Source organism: Lottia gigantea (genome assembly GCF_000327385.1).
Source record: "Lottia gigantea unplaced genomic scaffold LOTGIsca_216, whole genome shotgun sequence".
Taxonomy (NCBI): Eukaryota; Metazoa; Mollusca; class Gastropoda; family Lottiidae; genus Lottia; species Lottia gigantea.
In genome coordinates this window covers 104303-127965 of record NW_008708518.1, presented here as the reverse complement: position 1 = coordinate 127965, position 23663 = coordinate 104303, and the positions used below count along the sequence as shown (strand labels likewise).

Genomic DNA, 23663 nt, shown 5'->3' with positions numbered 1-23663 from the left:
TTCTGCAGGGATGTCTTTGTTACGCATGCGTATAAAATCAAATTGTCAGTGCGCGCTAGAATTAGTGTCGCTAAAAAATCAAAATAAATCGTTTCACCACAAAGTTTTAACAATTTCAACTCCTAAAAACACAAAATATCATGGCAAACTTGCTGTGGCTCCTATTTAGATCCGTATTTAGTCCTCTTTCTTTGTTTTCGTTTCCGTGTATGAACTTATCTTTCAGTGTGCAAGTAGTCCATGCGGTTTTACATCATTACACTCGGTTTATCCAGACGCAATTAAACAAAGCAATGTCAATAGTTTATAAAGACTGGTAGTCTAAGACTATATTTTTAATTTTAAGACAAATCGGACATTAGTCAAATTGTACAGTGTAGAATTATATCGGGCAAATCGGAACATTCTAGTCAAAATATTTAACCTAAAATTGTATCAGTTGTATTGATCTGCTTGTTTTAATTATTTGAGGTCAATTCTTTCACTGTTTTTAACTATTTTAACGGTTTTTATTTTATTTTTCGCCATTGCAGAAAATTTGTAGAAATCTAGGATTGTAAACAACTCAGACATTAGGACCATATTTAAAATCTGTAGCTAAATGGATTTATTTAATAGTCAGATTTTATGAATTGGTACATGAAGTCATTTCTGAATATTGAAATTGTATTTTAGGATTCTTCTATTTTGTAAAATAGGGCGATAGGGGGTTAAACCTGTTTCAAAATGGATTTGTTTTATTTCCTTATACACATTATTTGATGTAGACATTTCTTATATTTCTCACATCTATCTTCATTTATAATCACTACATAGGTAAATATTTATTACTTCAACGTTTCACCATTATCAGGAATATAATTACCACATTGAAACGTTGAAGTAATAAATATTCTAGAAGTATCTATCCATAACATTGTCTTATTTATCTATAACCTGTGATTTGAAAGATTATTATAATTATCATTCAATCATTTCAAGTTCAAATTGTTAATATTATTTTTTATTGTCTGTATCTTTACAGTGTTATTTATTAATTTATATGTTTTTATTCTTTGACAGTTATATACCTAATATCTTCTATAAATATTATTATTATTATTATTATTATTATTATTATTATTATTATTATTATTATTATTATTATTATTATCATAATTATTTATTATCTATTCCACTTTGGATTTTGGCTAATCACTCCCCCGTTTCCCTCTACTAAAACAATGGAGAATTTGACACTATTCATGATTTAACAACCAGCCTGTCTTTCATTCTCTAATAATAATATAAGGGAGAGGTTTCACAGGTTTTATGCCCAGAAGGTGTAAAGTCTTTATTAAAAGGGATTAATTGTTATAAATAGACTCTATTGTTTTAAGGTATAATTTAGGTCAGATGGGATTTTCTTGACAAATGGCAAACTAATCAGGATGAAATATTTTTACTCATTTTATTACTACTTTAGGTGTTTAGTATTAGGGTATATAGAGATAAGCACTGGCCTAGGTAACAGCAATAGAAAAACTTATTAATTATGAGAAAATTAGAATTTTAATCTTTAGTTAACTGGAAGCAGACATTTTTTTTATCAACCACCAACCAACCAGACTAGACTAGATCATTCCTTGGAAATCTTTTTTTTTATCAACCACCAACCAACCAGACTAGACTAGATCATTCCTTGGAAATCTTTTTTTTTATCAACCACCAACCAACTAGACTAGACTAGATCATTCCTTGGAAATCTTTTTTTTTATCAACCACCAACCAACCAGACTAGACTAGATCATTCCTTGGAAATCTTTTTTTTTATCAACCACCAACCAACCAGACTAGACTAGATCATTCCTTGGAAATCTTTTTTTTTATTATTCAAAAATACATTATGATAAGGATTGGGGAACAGGGCAGATAATATTAACAACCAGCCCTGTCATTAGGGTGGGGTCTGTGGGGGCTGGTCCCCAACAAGTGAGAATTAAGCCCCAGCAAAATCAATGTAGGGGGGGGGGGAATAATACCAATGTAGGGGGAATAATACCAATGTGGGGGGAATAATACCAATGTAGGGGGAATAATACCAATGTAGGGGGAATAATACCAATGTAGGGGGAATAATACCAATGTAGGGGGAATAATACTAATGTAGGGGGAATAATACCAATGTAGGGGGAATAATACTAATGTAGGGGGAATAATACCAATGTAGGGGGAATAATACCAATGTAGGGGGAATAATTTAGACAGTTTAATATTTCTAGAAATAATTTATTACAGGTATCAGAGAGTATAAGATTTACAATTCAAAATAAATTGATGATAAATTCAAACACTGTTTTATTTACAATTACAGGCAGATAATTATCTTAAATTTGACATTAATAAATTCCTCAAAACACTGAGTTATAAACCCAATACATTGAGTCATAAATATTAAATGTGAACACTCTAAAAGAGATGCCAAGTTAATGTGCCAAAATGAACGGAATTTCCAAAAGGAATACTAGATTAGTTAAAGGCCAGGTCTAAAAAGCTATAAATGTTGTATTAATTTCTTCTATCCTGTCTTTTCATTGTAAATTTCAATAGGAGAATGGTTATAACTCGGAAACACTAAAATTTAATTATCATCATACTACTGATTTAGAAAATAAAACGAAGTAGAATTCTAAAAAGAATTATTTCTAAATGTACAGATAATAATTATATAAAATATGGAATGAAATCAAGGGACATAACCATGTTTAATTATTCTATAGAAATATACAATGATATAATAACAAGTGTATGATGAGGTCGAAGGTCAATTACCCCATAATTTTGCAAATAATTTTTGCGTAATAACAAACATTTTGCAATTTTTGCTGCAAAACCTACCCCTAGTAGTATAATAAGAAGCCTATATACAACATAGTACAATACAATACAAGAGAGCCATAAAAAATGAGCCACATCTAACAACGAGTTTGTTAATTAAGATGTAAAACATACAGAAACATGTGTCTACATGGCACCCATAAATATAGAGACCTTTCAAATAAACAGAAATACCGTTAATCTAAATCTCATCTGAATATGGCAAAACTGAAAGTAGAAGTTGTCTAGTAGATTCATGTATAGTAGACAAGAGAATATATTTTGTTTAACTGACTCTAATGTTATATCACTTTGTCCTAGTATATTTTAGCCGAGAAGAATATTTTTTATTATTTATATCAAGGTGCGATTCTATTTATAAATACAAATAGTAAACATAATGTAAGTATCGTACGTAGTAAGGAACAAAATATATATTAGACCATGTTTACTCTTTTTTAAACACCTGATGGTACTTCTCTTTGGAGGGTCATCTGTTATTCACGATTTTACCATGCTATTAATGGAATTATCTAGCTTATAAATATTATTATTGTAAAGGTTCTCTGATGTGTGTAATAAAGGTGGTCGCGTGAGCAGTATATACTGTAATTATTATTTCTCCCTCTATATCTGTTTTGTATTGATGTAGAGTAGAAATAAACAGAATATATTACATTAGAAAGTTGATACACTATACTGGAAATACAATAAATAAATCAAAATTCTACAGAGATGTTCTCTCTGCTTCTCATTTAAATCTTATTTATATAGATAATATTGTAATACATGTTAATATGAAGATGAAACCTCTGACATATTTTACAAACAATGTCAATAATACACATGTATTTTAATATATTACTATAGTATACACTCATTATCAAATTATTTTGTCGTAGATTTAGTCAATAAAAAAGTTCTCATCCTGTGATTTTTCTGCATCAGCATCATTGAAATCAAACAATTAACTGACAAATTACCAGGACAAAACAGCTACAGAAATATTTGTCTGCAATTTCATTCCAGCATGCAAGTCAACTACAAAATTATAGCATTCAGTTTTATTGAGCATGATATATTGACAGACCTGTTATATAATAGAAGGCAGGCCAATATCAAATAAAAGATTTGGTATGAGTAGGTATATATTGTACTGAAGCTAATATAAACAGCTATAGATATTAAGATATATATATATTACTTATATAATTTTATATAAACATATTTACTAGCCTTATTCACTAGATATACTAGTAGTTATCTCAATATAACCTTTAACAGCTGTCTGTACTACCTTCCTTCAGCATAGAGACAGCTAATACTACATTACTTCAGCTGGCATAGTTTTTGTAAATCGTTTACCACTATACACTAAAATGTCATTGTGAAAGGTGATACAGATAGATAAAATTCAGCTGTAACAGTTGTGAAAGTAAATATTTAGAGAACCATAATTATACCTTAAACATTAGATAAATTATAATATATCATTGTTTTATAAAATACTGAATTATCATTTAATATTTTATCTTGTTTAATTTATCTATTTTCATATATACTTTACTACCTTGGCCAGTGCTTCTATAGGAGAGTATCTTCTATAACACCTGATACTACACTTACAATCAGTTTCCAGACCCTAAACTAAGTATTTCATCATTTGATATCAAATGCAATAATGAATTTATCTATTTTAAACATATCTTTATCAGATATCTTCAATCATCATTAGAATGTTGTCAAGTTTCAGTCTTGTATTTATATGGCAAGTAAGTTTGAATATATGAGATATTAAATTAACAATAATATTAACTTCTAACTTTCTTTAATTACATTTTTTGAGTCGATGGTTTACTCTCACTATTTTTCATGGTATCTTTTTTAAATTATTTGAGCCATTATCCTACCCTAAATCTAAGTCTTTATTTCATCATTTGAAAACACGATTGACCTAATGAAGACAAGTAACCCCTTGCAGTGTGTAATGAGGGATTCATGTATTATCTGAGACAAAATCTGTAATATTCGGCACCACTGAGACAATTATAAAAATAAATCATTCTGAATAAAAGTTCTGATGGATTTCTACAGATTGAACATTATAAATTGAGCATGAACAGTATAATAAACATCTATACAAGCAAGACAATTCTGTTAATCAAAAATCTCATCCTGAGTAAAAGTTGTACATTAGCTTGTCTGTAACCTGTTTTCTTCAGAATAAAAATGTAATTGTTATATCCTTGGTCTAGAAAGCTCCTCTATTAACTTTAACATATCATATAGAATATTGTTTTCTTGGAATAATCTTAAAGGGAGATAATCATCTAATATTTTCTATCTTATTGCTATGTGCAGGTAAGGCAGAGCCACTCAAACAGTCGGTTGGCTGAATTGAATTTTTGATGGCAAAACCAATATTTACTCAGTCCTGGCTTTGAGAAGCTAAGACAATCTTAGTCTCTCTGGCTCTGCTTCACCTGGCTGTGTGTATCTCTGTTTAGAATACAAATTCATACAACCAGTTCATCTACAATTTAACAAAAACTAAAGGGTGAAATACTAGCAAATATTTAGACGACCATGTCAATTTTATACATTGTTAAACTTTCATACATAAAATATGGAAATGAGCAAACAATTTGAATCAAAGCACTTAAAATGACTGTCTTTTGAAATAAAAAGCAAAAACTTCATCCAAAATACAAACTAAACTATATAAAATAACCTCTACTAGAAAAATATAGAAAAATAAAATAATCAATCAGGAATGCTTAGAGAAACACAATAAAATATAACTACAAGAAAAAATACAATCGTTATGATGGATGGTCCCTTCATTTTTATCAGCAAAATATAAATTGCGTAGCTAAATGAACTTAAAACTATTCTTCATATTTTGTCTCCGAAATCACAAAAAAATATAAAACGAAACTTGACAAAACAAAACTAAAGACATTTTACTCAAAGCGACAGTTCTAGTGAGATAATACCATCTCCTGTTGAACACAAATTTACAGGTTTTTGTTAGTACCATGAAGCCATCTTGAGATTTTCATAAACTTTAAAAGAAGAAGTGATCAATGTTGTAAAAATTGTCAATTCTTTTCTTAAAACTTTACTAAAAGAATTTTGAACTTCAAGATGATCTGACCTGTTGTTTTTATATTTTTAAAGACTCTGATTTAAATATGACCTGTCAGACTTAACCAATCTGATATCTTATTCTTCAAAACTTAACTTAAATATAATCCAGATTTTAAAATATACAGTAATCTGATTGGACAACAAAACTAAATCCAAAATCAATTTTAGTGATTAACCAATTAGATTACTGGGAAACTAAAATCATCTGAAGTTAAGTTTGCCAGAATAAGGCCCCAGGTTTCTAAGGGTGATTTTGATTGAATCTCAATGATGTAATTATTATCAGAGTAACGGTAGAAATATGGTGTAATTTTTAACCATATATAGATATTCTCTGCTGCCATGTTAACTCGTGTTTAACTTAACAAATAGCAAGGGTCAGACCCAAGATTTTAACTGGATTAAATATTACATCACATGAGTCTCAACTCTTTAATTTAAACCAGAGCTTCAATCAAAGACATCCTGATATAAATAATGATCAAACACCTGACATATAAATTTGTTACTGAGAAAGAACTTGGCCATGTAAAATGTCTTTTACTATAATTTATTATAATGAGAAATAGAAATTAATTATTAAAGGAATGTTTAAAGCAGGTAATAATAAAGATAGAAACTATGTGGTTATCTCCCTTAAGTCTTGAGATAAAGTCAAGGTAGTGTGATGTTAATAAGGAACACTCTTCCTAAAACAGAATTAACTGTCAAATACCCTGAACTCTTACAGTATCTATCAGTTAGAAATGGCTGTTTCACTAGGTTGCTCTGGTATATCATGTTAATAGTAATAATGTTGTCAGTAATATAACAGCTAGCTAGAGTCTGGTCTGAAGATTTATTGATCTCTCACAGACTATATTTTGAAATGAATATATCTGAAGTTTCTGTCTGTTACTCTAAACTGGCTATAATTATAAAAATATTCCTTTCACTGTCAGTTATTGATGAACTATGATTTATTCAGGTTTTATTCACTCACTGATAACTGTTTATAAATAACTTTCTAATATAAGCCAGATTGTAAAGAGGTTTTCTCAACTGTTTATGTGTATCAGAGACATTGATAGCATCAATTTACACCATTCTAATTTTCAATCAGACGTCTGTGGTTCTTGCAATTCCTAGTAAACTAAGTGTTTTATGACATGACTATTTAAAACCATGAATCTATAATTTGCAGCATTTTATCAAGAACTTATCCAGGTTTTTATATCAAGGTTACATTGTATTTCTATAAAAACATATCTTTTAATGATTCCAGAACCACTCCTGACAGTCTTTTAGGAAACTGTTCATTCAATCATGAAAATTCTTTCTGAGTCTGTTTTTTTGGTCACTATGCAAGGCCATCTCACTATATATATATTTACATGTCTCAAGGCCATAACATCCAGTGTAAACTGTACCATAGGAGGTTACCAAGTAGACATCCAAACCTATTTCTTAAATATCCATTAGAATGTTTGAATGCACTTGTTATCCATCAAAACACAGGGCCATTAACAATATTTCACTTTTAAACCAGCTCCGACAGATTAATCTTAGACTTATATTCTCTTCCACAGATAGATGAAAGATGATGGCAAACTATCCTTGTCTCTCCTCATACACAGTTAACATTGTTAAACAATTCAACTGACTCAAACTAACACAGGGCTGTTGATTTGACTCTATATGCCGGACATAACCAACTGTCAATATCCTCTATCGGAAATCAAGTATAGGTTAGCATGGCTTTCAATGTCTGTCAAATACAAAATTTAATAACAACTCTGTAATGAAATATAAAGCCATCAATCACTGTTTGATATTACAATAAGTTTTATAGAATCCTTTAAAACGTTTAAATCAACACAACTATCATTATAACTTGCGTAAGTTTTAGGAATAGATATAATATGTTCTGATTGGTTAAAATTTAAAACAAGAGATCTGACGTAGTACTTTCTGACCAGGTATTCGTATCATCCTCGCCAGCTGGTATTAACTCTTCTGATTTTGTTATTTCCTGTTCGGGTTCTGGTCTGATAACAATAGGGTCTGGCTCTCGATGATCATTCCAATCAAAATCTGACTGATATTTAGATACGTACGATGATAGTCCACCTGAAATGAGACAAAATAAAATATAGGACATCTATAAAAAATATTCCAGAATGTAGCGATGGCTGGGGATTGTTCCTCAAATTTCACGTGTAAATTCGTAATAAATATTGTTTAGAAAAAAACAGTAAATTTGACAGTAGTTCTGATATCTCAGAATAATTAATACACCTCGAATAATATAGAAATAAAACAAGTAACAAGTCGTTGCTCAACCTGTGTATGTATATAATGTATTTCTCAACACACAACACAATACAGTAGGTCATACATTAATATAAAATAACATTCGAGACACATAAAGAAGGCCTGTTATCAATGTATTGGTTTGACTTCGGGTTTGGTTTTGCAATTCAGATCATGTTATGTGGCATCAGGTGACATTCTCTCAGTCCCTAACATGAGGTTTACCAGCTACAGTGAAACACGTTAGAATTATGTAATTGTTTCAGTCATGTTGTAGAGACAATGTAATTTCAATAGTTATAGAAGTAAGAACAGACATTGTGTTATATAACGTCACTTAATATCCACATTGTCAATACATCCCAAAAATAACTAACCCTAACCAAAAACAACTAACCCTAACCCAAAAACAACTAACCAGCAAATTTTATAAGAAACAAAAGCTGACTATTTCCCTCCTTTCTGATATTGTATTATAATTAACAGGATATCTTCTCGTTAGTTTTTGTTAATTAGTTAATTGTTATTTTTGTTTAATCCTTTCTTTTTTTTTAACTTTTCCTACTGGTCTCATATCAAGTTATTTTTCTTATAAATCTTTTGATAAATAATCAAAACTGTATTTTTGTATAAAAGAAAGATAATAAAGTCGTTTGTGTTGTTTAATTAATAAGGTAATTAAAACTGTTTCTATAGACTTAAAGATTAGGGTGATGGTCTATAATTAAATAATTGTATATTAATTTTCTGTAATTAAAAGTCATGGTTTCCTCAAGTTTTTATCTGTGAATCTTTTAAAATGAAATTATCAATTGTTGAATCTTGTTATATATATTTATAGAAATATAATGGTAATAGGGTTACATTCTTCTCAGACATGTTGTGGAGATTAAAAATACTTCTTTTTAATATCATGGAGCAATATCAAAACAGTCCATTAAAATGAATCTTTGAAAGATTGATGTGAGAAAGAACAAAATAGGGTAGTGGTAGCACCAGTCTACTGAGACTCGAGGTACCAATAGGGGGCAGCCAACGAGGGTCAGATTCACAATACAGCAGCTGTGTGGAAACTGTAAATATGTTAGGGTTCTCCCAAACAATTTTTGGAAAATAACAGATATTTTGGGTCAAAGTCAAATAAAAAAAATCATAGTTTTAAATTTGTAAGAAAAGAGGTGATTGTTATTTTTTGGAACATGGAGAACACAAGGCTCATTCACATAGAGATGTTTCTGTTAGACCAAGTTCAGGATATCCTAGAAACAGTGTCAGAAGATAAGACTCTAGGATATCCTAGAAACAATGTTAGAAGATAAGAACCTAGGATATCCTAGAAACAATGTTAGAAGTTAAGAACCTAGGATATCCTAGAAACAATGTTAGAAGATAAGAACCTAGGATATCCTAGAAACAATGTTAGAAGTTAAGAACCTAGGATATCCTAGAAACAATGTTAGAAGATAAGAACCTAGGATATCCTAGAAACAATGTTAGAAGATAAGAACCTAGGATATCCTACAATCAATGTTAGAAGATAAGACTATAGGATATCCTAGAAACAGTGTTAGAAGATGAGACTATAGGATATCCTAGAAACAATGTTAGAAGATAAGACTATAGGATATCCTAGAAACAGTGTTAGAAGATAAGACTATAGGATATCCTAGAAACAATGTTAGAAGATAAGACTATAGGATATCCTAGAAACAGTGTTAGAAGATAAGAATCTAGGACATCCTAGAAACAGTGTTAGAAGATAAGACTCTAGGATATCCTAGAAACAGTGTTAGAAGATAAGACTCTAGGACTAGGACTCTAGTTTAATCATACAGATTATAACAGTATTGTTGATGTCAACAATAAACTCGTGTATTTAAAACTAAGATTATTTTTTTAAACTAGTTTCGTTATTTATTGTGACTGGGTAATGTCCGTCTGTAATCTTTACTACTATTATAGTACTTACAACTAAACTCAGGGTGATACATGACAGTTTTTTTACCCAACACCAACTGGTGTTATACATAATAAAAAACAGTTTTATGGGACAGTTTCGCCATCCATTTGACCAATCATAGCTTATTTAGCTAAATCAATCAGTAATAGTGTTCAGTACACTGTCAAAATTTTAGCCTTCAAATCCATGTGTGTCCAGAATTATCTGTGTTTGAATGTTAAAATGATGACTCGTCTTTTCTTGAGACACTGCCATATATAGAAAGTGAAATTTCTAGTTTGAGATATTTTTGAAGGAATTTTAGAAACTTAAATGGATATGAACAAGAAAATATCCTCTACCCCCTTGTATTTATTTCCTGGAGAATGAATGACAACCAATCAATTGAATTGTTAATAGAATCAACAATAAACACGTTCAATAAAAAATAGTCCAGAACTCTCTCTCTTTCTCTACCTTCCGTTAAAATATCACCAAATCTACTGATTTCAGTAATTTTATAGACGTAGGCTCGGAATTAGATTTTAGACCAATCACATGGAGAAAATCTACCCCCTTCTAACAAACTGAGCTATTCCCCTGCAAAACGGAATGAAATAAACAGAGTTTTATCTCCTACTTTTCTGCACCTAATTGAGATAATTCAGACAGGGAAAACCATGCAGTGTACAATGAAGAGAAATCTTTGCCAGGACAGCAGCATTGACCTACTTTTTTTTCGATTTCAAATCAATTCCAGTCGTTCCAATCTTCATCACTGACAGGAGAGAAACTGGGTTGAAAACTTCACAAGGTATTATCTCAATATTCAATATGAAGAAATATATTGGAAAGCAAAATATATATAATATTTACCACTGTGAGAGAGGGCAGTATTAGATCGTAATCCCTCATCATCATTGTTATTTCTGGGTGTACCAGGGGGTGTATCATCATCTTCAATATCATTTCTATAACTCTCAACAATCACTAGCTCCTCCTCCTCAGGATGTTTCAACAGGTATTCTTCTAACATGTGAAGTTCTGATGGGTATTCGTGTAATGTCATAGCTTGATCATTAAACTTTATACGACCCTGAAAATACATAGAAAATAATATTACAACAACTTTTTATATTGTGAACCATAAACAATACAATTCTTGGTGCCAACATCAACACATCTTCACAATGTCAGGATATTACAAGCTTTGAACTTATACCTTGACTGCCTTTATCCACTATTCTTGTATCATATCTTCACAATGTCAGAATATTACAAGCTTTGTACTTATTTTTTGACTACATAGTCACTATTCTTGTATCATATCTTCACAATGTCAGAATATTACAAGCTTTGAACTTATACCTTGACTGCCTTTATCCACTATTCTTTCAAAGTGTCAAGTTATTATAAACTAGTTATTGCTTATACCTTGACTGCAATAGTCACTGTTCTTTTAATACAGAATGCGGCGATTTGATTAAATTACCAGCCAATCAGAGCCTAAGTGCTTTATCTTAATATTAGAGGGAATGTGTCCCTTCAGCAGATGATTTAAGATACTCTAAGGAACATAGTCCGACAACGAAATTATGACTTCATTTGTAGGCTATAAATGTGTTTGAAACAAAACACTTTTCAGAAACTATATTCTTAAAATTAAGCAGCCAACCGATCTAAACAATCAACATGTTTTCTTGTAGTTAAGGCAAGGACTAAACTAAATTCTTTAAGTAAGATTCGTGTCATTTTTTCTAAGATCCTGGAAATATTTGTTCTATTTTCCCTGGATACCAATTTTATATTGACATACAAGATATCCCTTTTGTTATAGATGTTAAATATTAACCAGCAGGTATTCAGGTTTATGTTTATATATCACAATGCCTCCAGCAAATATACATTACTATCATATTTATAAAATAGACCTACAGGGAATTCACTCATTTTAATATTTACTTTACAAACTCATATTCACCTATCTATATCACTTTTCACAATGAAAACAGAAATCAGGTTTGTCTACAATACAATAATATAATACTGGTAGAAGTAATATCTGAGTTTCTAAGTAGTTATCATTATTAATATTCTCCAGTGTCATATTGTTATTGCTATGTGATAAAATAAGTAACAAATCTGAAATGACTCCCTAAAATGATCAATGGTAAATGTTTTACGAACCAAAAAAGTCCAGAATTAAGGGATATAGCTTCACCGTATTTGGGGGTTTATTTCTGTGATGAATATATGTTAATATTCTTGAGAAATACTAGAAATCTACGAAAATTGCGTTATTGATTTATAACTAACATTTATCTGAAATGTACACAACCATATAATTTCAGAAACTAGTTAAATTTAACAACGTAGTCTAATTTATACAGAGGTTAGTTAACTTCCTGTATTTTCTGTGGTTAAACTACCCTTCCTTTCTGATAAAATATAATCATTGTTTTAACTAATTGACTAATTGAAAGAAATACCAAGCCTAGTTTATTTTTAGCTGGATGGGCTGCTCACTTCTTAGTTTAAATATGCAGAATGAAATTTTTGTATTTATCACCTGTTCTTTTTAAGGAAAAAGTTATATAGTATATACAGGGTATAAAGTTATATAGTATATACAGGGTATAAAGTTATATAGTATATACAGGGTATAAAGTTATATAGTATATACAGGGTATAAAGTTATATAGTATATACAGGGTATAAAGTTATATAGTACATACAGGGTATAAAGTTATATAGTACATACAGGGTATAAAGTTATATAGTATATACAGGGTATAAAGTTATATAGTATATACAGGGTATAAAGTTATATAGTATATACAGGGTATAAAGTTATATAGTATATACAGGGTATAAAGTTATATAGTATATACAGGGTATAAAGTTATATAGTACATACAGGGTATAAAGTTATATAGTATATACAGGGTATAAAGTTATATAGTATATACAGGGTATAAAGTTATATAGTATATACAGGGTATAAAGTTATATAGTATATACAGGGTATAAAGTTATATAGTATATAACATACAGGGTATAAAGTTATATGGTATATACAGGGTATAAAGTTATATAGTACATACAGGGTATAAAGTTATATAGTATATACAGGGTATAAAGTTATATAGTACATACAGGGTATAAAGTTATATAGTATATACAGGGTATAAAGTTATATAGTATATACAGGGTATAAAGTTATATAGTATATACAGGGTATAAAGTTATATAGTATATACAGGGTATAAAGTTATATAGTATATACAGGGTATAAAGTTATATAGTACATACAGGGTATAAAGTTATATAGTACATACGGGGTATAAAGTTATATAGTACATACAGGGTATAAAGTTATATAGTACATACAGGGTATAAAGTTATATAGTATATATGGGGTATAAAGTTATATAGTATATACAGGGTATAAAGTTATATAGTATATACAGGGTATAAAGTTATAAGTAAAATATAAAAATAGAAATATAGAGGTCTGTTATTACTTTGATGTGCTGTTGATAAGTAAACAATATAGTCAATTGTTGACAGTAAGTTTACGACTCAGAAAGATCGAAGACTGAACCTAGTGTAATAGTCAATACTGAACTAGTTACTCCTCTTGTGTAAACATCTTGTTTACATTTCACACTGTAAACAATTTCATCTTCTAACAATATACCAAACTATTGTCTAAAAACTATTGTCTCCGTTTAATATTGTCTCACCATAAAAAACAGAAGAAATAGCCTAGTTTGTCTTCAGGAATGGTTTTAACACTTTAACAACATATAAGTAACAACATGTTCTGTTTTTATATCTTAATAGAACTTGAATCATGTTGTTATTCAGACTTTCATGCTATGAGATCTTCAGACAACTGAATTATTTTCAGCCTGAAGTTAGACAAGTAGAACTTATTCTCATGTTTACACTTGGAGACGAGTTCGGAAGGTTTGTTTAAAGACATGTGTTTAGGGGTATTTATGATGGTAAGTTTATGAGTTAAACACAGGTTACATTGTCAATTGTGGTCAGAGAAAAGTGAAATTATGTTGAAGACAATCATATTGTAGTTAGTATACACTGATATTATCATATATAGATATAAATTGTAACACAAACTCTCTCAAGTTCATTGACCTAAATACGAAAGAGGATGTGTATATATATATATATATATATATAGGTCTATATTGTTTATAGAGACCAGAGGCGTAGCAGGGATTGACAGGGGGGGGGGGGGGAGCATCTGAGGGTCCCTTGACGTCCCTTTGCAGATTTGAAAAGGCACGAGTTATGTGCCAAGGGGAACCCATGGGAAATTGTGTGAGGATGTAGAATACATGTTACATTATTTTGGAAGAGAAAGTAGAATAATTTTTTCTTTTTTTATGGCCCGAGAGGGGGTGGGGTCATGGCCTCAAAATTACTGCCTATTTACACTACTGTACCAGACTAGAGAATCTCAGAAAGTTTATTAGTTGTCATGGTATTAGGTATATCAGAAAAGATTTTGTATGTGTATTGGATGTGTGTTTAGGGTATGTATCAGTGAAATAATTTGATCATATTCTCTTGACAATGGTCAACATGAACTCTGTCTATTTCTCATGATGTCAAGGTTAGTAATAGATATTAGAGATTGTGATGATGCTATCAGGGAAGTCAATCCTAAACTTGCTGGAGGTCAAAGTGTAACATCTTGAATACTATCAACCTTGCTCCCTTATTAATTAATAGATAGGATAGTGGTTCACTTTATCTAAACAGTATGCTACTATCATTGTTGTAGGTCCTCTTTGGAATTGAACCCAAGCCTGAATTTAAGGGAACAGAGGAACACAATGTAACGTCTAGAATACTACCAAGCTTGTTCTGTTATAAATAGCGGTTCACTTTTTCTAAACAGTATGCTACTATAATTATCTGAGGTTGCCCGAATTTCTAACCTAGTTATGAGCTTCATGCCTGAAAAACTTGCATTCGGGGCTGTGAGGGCGGGTTGGCTGCCCCCTTTGTCTCCACCACTGCCAGATGATATCTCTTCTCAACAGTTTATTAACAAGATTTTTTAAGGTATATTGAAATGATCTACAAGTCTGAGAATAAGAGACAGAAGGTCACATGCTTGGGGTTAAAATTTCACATTAAAATATCATGTCCAGACAGTATCTTAAGATACATCAGTTTGATATGTTGATTATTATAACATCTGATCAAGTGGAAAAAAACAGATATAAATCAGAAAATTCAAGATGACCTGATAAATATACGTCTGGTGAGTCATTTCCCGCCAAAATCACTTCAAGCAGACCACACTTAGTGTGATATATAGTGACAGAATGAATCATTTTATGCCTCATCTATAATTCATAATAAATAATCTACTGTCCGACAACCATTACAGACAGGCTAATATAGTTTAATACTGTCCGACCACCATTACAGACAGGCTAATATAGTTTAATACTGGCCGACAACCATTACAGACAGGCTAATATAGTTTAATACTGGCCGACAACCATTACAGACAGGCTTATATAGTTTAATACTGGCCGACCACCATTACAGACAGGCTAATATAGTTTAATACTGGCCGACCACCATTACAGACAGGCTAATATAGTTTAATACTGGCCGACCACCATTACAGACAGGCTAATATAGTTTAATACTGGCCGACCACCATTACAGACAGGCTAATATAGTTTAATACTGGCCGACCACCATTACAGACAGGCTTATATAGTTTAATACTGGCCGACCACCATTACAGACAGGCTAATATAGTTTAATACTGGCCGACCACCATTACAGACAGGCTAATATAGTTTAATACTGGCCGACCACCATTACAGACAGGCTAATATAGTTTAATACTGGCCGACCACCATTACAGACAGGCTAATATAGTTTAATACTGGCCGACCACCATTACAGACAGGCTAATATAGTTTAATACTGGCCGACCACCATTACAGACAGGCTTATATAGTTTAATACTGGCCGACCACCATTACAGACAGGCTAATATAGTTTAATACTGGCTGACCACCATTACAGACAGGCTAATATAGTTTAATACTGGCCGACCACCATTACAGACAGGCTTATATAGTTTAATACTGGCCGACCACCATTACAGACAGGCTAATATAGTTTAATACTGGCCGACCACCATTACAGACAGGCTAATATAGTTTAATAGTGATTATTATTAGTTATGACTACAAGTTGAAATGTTAAAAGATTTATGATATAGTTTTTTTGGATGATACACTACGCCAACTGAAACTTATTAATAAATAGTTGACACTGTGGCTCACTTTATCCAATAAAACATCATACTACATGTTTAAATTTAACCTGTTTTAATCAACGTAAATGGCTACAGGAAAGCGTGTTGATTGGTCAGTTTTGAAAAAAACAAGTGATAGTATTAAAGTAAACAATAATTTTAAGTTGAATTTTGTTGAGAAAAGAAGGTAGAAAGGAAAATTGTGGTTAAATATTTTAATTCTGGGATTGAAATTAGGAGTGAACATGTTAAATATATTTTTTATAATTATTGTTTAGGTAGGAAGGGCAGAATACTGAGAGATTTATGGTGAATCAGTTTAAAACGGGAATCTTCAGGGAAGAGTGAAAATGATGGCAATGCTTGGTCATTGTCTCCCTGCTCAATTGAAACATTAATATTATTGTAATCTGCTTCTGAATAAATTTCATAACAAGGGAGTGTCTATCTTTAAACTTAACATGTTGGTTATAATATAGGTCAAAGGTTATAATATAAAATTAATAAATTGACATCAATGATGCAAAAACATGAGGTATCTAGAAAATCCCTGAGGATGGGATAAAAAATGAGAGGTCTTTCTGTAAGGCGAGGTCTGAAGTCAGCAGATTTCAGATGGCCTGAGATGAATTTTGGGCATTCACAGGCCCCAGGGGGATGACCCTTGCCTAAATATGTTATTGCAGTAACCTGCTTGAAATATATTTTATCAGGGAGTGTCTAACTTTAAGCTAACTGTAATAAAAATTGGTGTCAAGTTTTAAGACTATCAATATTGACATAGTAAAAGGTAAGAGGACTTGACGTACCTGACTACCTCATCAATTAAAATGACAATACTGTAGTCTCTATTATCATCTATTAAAAGTCTGTTTAATAACTTAAAATCAATACTTGAATAAGAAGGAGAGTTTATTGACTTGGTTTAAACCATGTCAAATCATTTTATTTATAATTTTAGTTCACAACTTGATTTCCACTTTAAAATTATCATCTAAATTTCAGGGCAGTAAGTTAGTTAAACAGTTTCTAGATTTATCATCAATAACCAGATATTTTAATCTGAGTGGAAGATATTATTTATAATTTAACTTTTAAACTAGTTTAATCAGCCAAATATAATAGATCATCAATAATCATAATTTTTTTCAGAATATTTGTAAATTATTGAGTGAAGAAGTAGGTATAAAAGTAAATTATGATCCTACATTCAAATTTCAAAAAGTCAAAACCAGTCTAGATCAATCATCAATAATTATGTTTTTTTTTAAATTATTGAGTAAAGAAGTAGGTATTATGAAGATTGTGAAGACAAAGTTGACGTGGTTAACACTATTATTTATGTTTTAAACTTTTATCCTCCCTCTCCTCGACAAAACATCAAGAACAAAACTTACAGGTTAAGAGTTAATGAAATACATCCTAATATTAGGTAAGATCAGGTCTTTCTATGTAAGAATTCAGTTTTGGATAAACTACCAATATGAGCTATGTGAACACTCTGAAAGGGATACCAAAAAATGAAATGCAGACAAAATAATAAAATAATTTTAGAAACTGTTCATACTAATAAATGGAATGAGTATTAAATGTATTCCTAATGGCCGACTAATCATCGAACCTATACAAAACCACATCAGTTTAAAATAACTCCACCTGCATGCATTTGTTTATGCAATTGTGTTTACCTCCCTTTCTACAAACAATTAAACACGATGGTAAAAATATCTAACATGACATGTGTTGATTTTAAATCTAAATGTAGTAATTTTTTAAATCTGTTACTCCACTTTCCTTCCATGATCTAACGAAATTGTTCTGCATCTCTGGTTCTAGGTCATTTAGCATTTAGTGAATCTAAGTTGTAATTCTTGTTAAGGATCAGCTGATAGACCGGGTTCAATTTATACCCCCCTAGAGAAATAGTTTGTACACACAATTATACCCAACTTCATCTCTAACAAATTTAAAATTAACATATTTCTCATTTTTATCTCAAAATATGTTTCAAAACCATTAAATCAATATTATTAAGGAGGAACTCTATTAGACATTCTGGTGCTTCCATAGAGTTGCTGTATTTATAATCCTGACCTTGACAGTTGTCCTGGCATGAAGTAAGTCTGCTCCCTACTTGTACTCCAAGTCTTGGGAGGCTGACGCTGCCACTGATAAAGTGATAGACATCAGGATATTGTGATAATATCATAGTATCAACTTGATAAACTCTTCAACTCTTTATATACATAGCTCCCTTAATAACTTCAAATAATTTTTATAAAAGTTTTATAAATATACTGACAAATGTTTCAGATATAAAATCTTCATCAGGACATCTAGTTCTGAGATTAACTTTATGGCAAGTGACTGATAATAGGAAATAAGCCTACCCTATAATAAAAGATTTAATTTTACACGTCATTAAATATATAATAACAATATTTCTAGTCTAGTTTCAATATAATCTGAATAAATAATAAGAGATATAATTTATAGATTGTAACATCTAAACTCTACACAACTAAATAGATGGTGCTTATATATCATGTATTCTTAATCATATCATTATTGCCCATTTCGTATCATTTTTTTCCAAGTCATGGGCTCTATCTCAAACAACAGCAAAATTCAGCAAATATGTAACAAGAATATCCCAGTGATAAATTCTTCACGTCATTACCCTACATAATCAAGTTTGAAATTCTTGTTAAATTATTGTCAGTGTTAAAGACATTCCAAACTAGATTACCTGTAACTAAATCTTCAGACTTCAAACATACCTTGTTATAAAAACAACAGCCTGTTTAAAAACAGGTAATATTAATAGAGTTAAATCTGACTTTAAAAACTATTTATAAGAATATTCAACATAACTATATTTACATATCTTATAATAAAATGATGCAACCAATATCAGGTTTAAATTTAAATATCTTGACATTTGGCAATGAAAAACTCTGTTCTATACATTTTGTATTAAAATTCTTTCAGTTAAACTGATTAAAATACAGCTGTAAATATTTTGTGTTTTTCTGTATTTTAATCTAACTTTCCGACAATCACTATACATACACAAATATCTTATAATACAATAACTGTCAGTTTTTATTTGAAAATTTTCAAACATCTTGACAAATTTCTTCCTCAATTTATCTTTAATAAAAGATTAACTATTTTTTCACAATTTCTGTTTCATCAATTTTCATAACTCGATACCAATTTCTCAAACAAGCTACATTACTATTAACAGTGCAACCAAACTTTAATATTAAACCTTAAAACCTTAAAACCTTTTCTCCTCGACCTGTGCTTGCAGAATTTCAATCATATCGTTTTTTAAACCACTTTCACCTAAAACCACAGGGCAGCCATATCTTTACCCCAGTAACCTAGAGAGCCCCACCCCCTGCTGTTATCAGTACTGACCCTGTCAGCTAGTAAGGTGTAAAACTACTGATGATATATCACAGTGAGACATTCTTTACATAGTTAACAAGACTTAGATAACATACCTAGCCCCTAGTATATCATACTTTCATTAAAACATAGTTAACAAGACTTAGATAACATACCTAGCTCCTAGTATATCATACTTTCACTAAAACATAGTTAACAAGACTTAGATAACATACCTAGCTCCTAGTATATCATACTTTCATTAAAACATAGTTAACAAGACTTAGATAACATACCTAGCTCCAAGTATACCAAACTTTCATTAAAACATAGTTAACAAGACTTAGATAACATACCTAGCCTCTAGTATATCATACTTTCACTAAAACATAGTTAACAAGACTTAGATAACATACCTAGCTCCAAGTATATCATACTTTCATTAAAACATAGTTAACAAGACTTAGATAACATACCTAGCTCCAAGTATATCATACTTTCATTAAAACATAGTTAACAAGACTTAGATAACATACCTAGTCCCTAGTATATCTTATTTTTTTACTAAAACATAGTTAACAAGACTTAGATAACATACCTAGCCCCTAGTATATCATACTTTCATTAAAACATAGTTAACAAGACTTAGATAACATACCTAGCCCCTAGTATACCAAACTTTCATTAAAACATAGTTAACAAGACTTAGATAACATACCTAGCTCCTAGTATATCATACTTTCACTAAAACATAGTTAACAAGACTTAGATAACATACCTAGCCCCTAGTATATCATACTTTCATTAAAACATAGTTAACAAGACTTAGATAACATACCTAGCCCCTAGTATATCATACTTTCATTAAAACATAGTTAACAAGACTTAGATAACATACCTAGCTCCTAGTATACCATACTTTCATTAAAACATAGTTAACAAGACTTAGATAACATACCTAGCTCCTAGTATATCATACTTTCATTAAAACATAGTTAACAAGACTTAGATAACATACCTAGCCCCTAGTATATCATACTTTCATTAAAACATAGTTAACAAGACTTAGATAACATACCTAGCCCCTAGTATATCATACTTTCATTAAAACATAGTTAACAAGACTTAGATAACATACCTAGCCCCTAGTATATCATACTTTCATTAAAACATAGTTAACAAGACTTAGATAACATACCTAGCCCCTAGTATATCATACTTTCATTAAAACATAGTTAACAAGACTTAGATAACATACACTTTCACTAAAACATAGCTAATAATGTTTATTTGGTATTTAGGTTTGTCAACTTGACATCCTTTCAGAGAGTCCACATAGCTAATAATGTTTATTTGGTATTTAGGTTTGTCAACTTGACATCCTTTCAGAGAGTCCACATAGCTAATAATGTTTATTTGGTATTTAGGTTTATCAATTCAGTATCTCTTTCAGAGAGTCCACATAACTAATAATGTTTATTTGGTATTTAGGTTTTTCAACTCAGTATTTCTTACAGAGAGTCCACATAGCTATTTATGTTTATTTGGTATTTAGGTTTGACAACTTAACATCACTTTCAGAGAGTCCACATAGCTAATAATATTTCAAGCTTTCTAAACAATAAGTTAGGATTGTGCTAGTTGTGGAATATAAGAGGAGGATGATATTTTTAACAATTAAAATTCAATAAGAACCAAGCCCTGTTTACATTAGAATATAAAAACTGTACTAGTATTTACTAGAGTGTAGATAATATCAACATCACCTACACTACATGTAAACTAAACAAAACTAGTAAATAATAACTGAATGAATTAAACTATTTTAAAAACTTCACTTGTTAAACTTGAATAATGAACTATTAAACTTTCCTTTATACAGGGTTTGAATCAGATTAAATATAGTTTATAACCTTACTATTATCAGCCCTTGTTTATAGTAAATCTTCCTAACAAAATAAACATATAGTTTATACCAATATCAGAGTATGTATGTTCCAGTGTTGTTTCTAGGAAGGTTTGAGTTGGGAACATAGTATTGTCATGGAGAGCTTAAAGTACCATGCATGTAACAATTCCATGACAAACATTTGAAACTCAAGGGGGTGGGGATAGGGAGGGTGGGAATGGTTGGCAAAGCCCAATTTCTGACATCAATGTCAATATGAACCTTCATCCTATGATCAGTACAATGTGTTATCTAGAATGTATTTTAGTTAAAAAAAACATTTGAAATGAAATGGATGTCAACATCTACCTTTTTAATAACAAAATAGACACCATTGTAACTCTGTTAAATTATAACAATCTTCAGCTTACAGTTTTACAGGTCAAATTAAAATCTACTTGTTTCCGATGGTCCACCTTACTGTTAACAAGTAATTAACAAGTAATTAACAAGTAATTAACAAGTTACTAACTAGGTATTATAATTAACAACAATGTTTAACACTAGTTGTTAACTTGTTATACATTGTACTAACAATACTACTATACAATGGATTATTACAAAAACTGTGACCTAGGCCAGTGCTTTCATTGAGACTCGTCTCAATACTCCCTATCACTATACAATATCACACATTGTTCTTATTAATAATAAACTCAAAAGATGGTAAAATATTATATAATTATTGAAGAGAGTTTCCCCAAGAAGTTCACATAGTTTAGAATGCTGTTTAGAGTTAAGGTGGCCACGAAGTTTATCTGATATATTTACTATGCATATATTCCGAGTTTTAACAAGTACATCATATTACATTTCAGAGAGTTCACATAGAATAGACAGCTATTTTGGATAGTTCACATGGTCACTAAATTGATGTAGTATAATATTAACAATGTATATATTCTACCATTCAGTATATCAACCAGTATATTAAGAGATATTTGAGATGTAATGCCCCCAGGCTATTATAATAACTGTCTAAATATCAACTGGACATTGAAAGTGAAGGTATATGGACATCAAAGGTGACCTATACCTTGTGAGATATACTGTAGATTTAGTGACATATATTCACACCTTATGAAGATTCAGTGGTCTAAATATTTTCCTTACTAGCTGACAGATTTCTTTTAGTCACATGGGCAATTTTTAACAAAATCACAAAATTTCAGTTTTCATTACCGGTATAACTTCAAAGTAACATCTACATTGGTAAACAGGTTAAACTACAGTAAAAATTAACTATCTTTATTGGTGTTATTGATCTCATTTAACTATATTCTACTTTTGTCAGACTTCATTTTGGATATTATGTAGGTATATATATATATATATAATTGAATGAATGACTGACACATAAATAAATCAATGATCAGTAAATAAACTGTTCATACTGACTGTTCACTATTATTTAACTGTTCACACTTGATTAACTTTTGTTTCTCTCATAATATATTGAAAGTATATTGTGACAAATATATTTTATGTTTATTATTGTTATAAAGTACCCAAAACAGACCTTAATATAGACACAAGACATAAAATTTCCCCTACTGTACACTGAGTAGAATGGTTTTTATTGTAATGTAGTCTATTCAGGAGTAGAAAATTAAAAAGAATATATTTAACATCAGTTTATTTTAAGTTTTGTAATGAATTATCAAATATAGGACCTGGTATTGAAACCAAGTTCCAAAATTTCCCTCATTGTACACTGCCTATTAATATATAGACACAGCTTTATGGAACAAGGATCACTGGTT

The 23663-nt window shown here is 30.4% G+C and overlaps 1 protein-coding gene across 1 annotated transcript; it reads right to left on the bottom strand.

The window, feature by feature from the left end:
- Positions 1-7927: 7927 nt before the first annotated feature.
- Positions 7928-12187, bottom strand: LOTGIDRAFT_174763 (hypothetical protein; the record flags this gene model as incomplete). The annotated part of the gene is made up of 3 exons (XM_009054412.1): positions 7928-8115; positions 11114-11333; positions 12173-12187. The coding sequence occupies 3 exons, from the start codon at positions 12185-12187 to the stop codon at positions 7928-7930; spliced, it is 423 nt and encodes a 140-aa protein (XP_009052660.1).
- Between the last annotated feature and the right edge of the window lie 11476 nt (positions 12188-23663).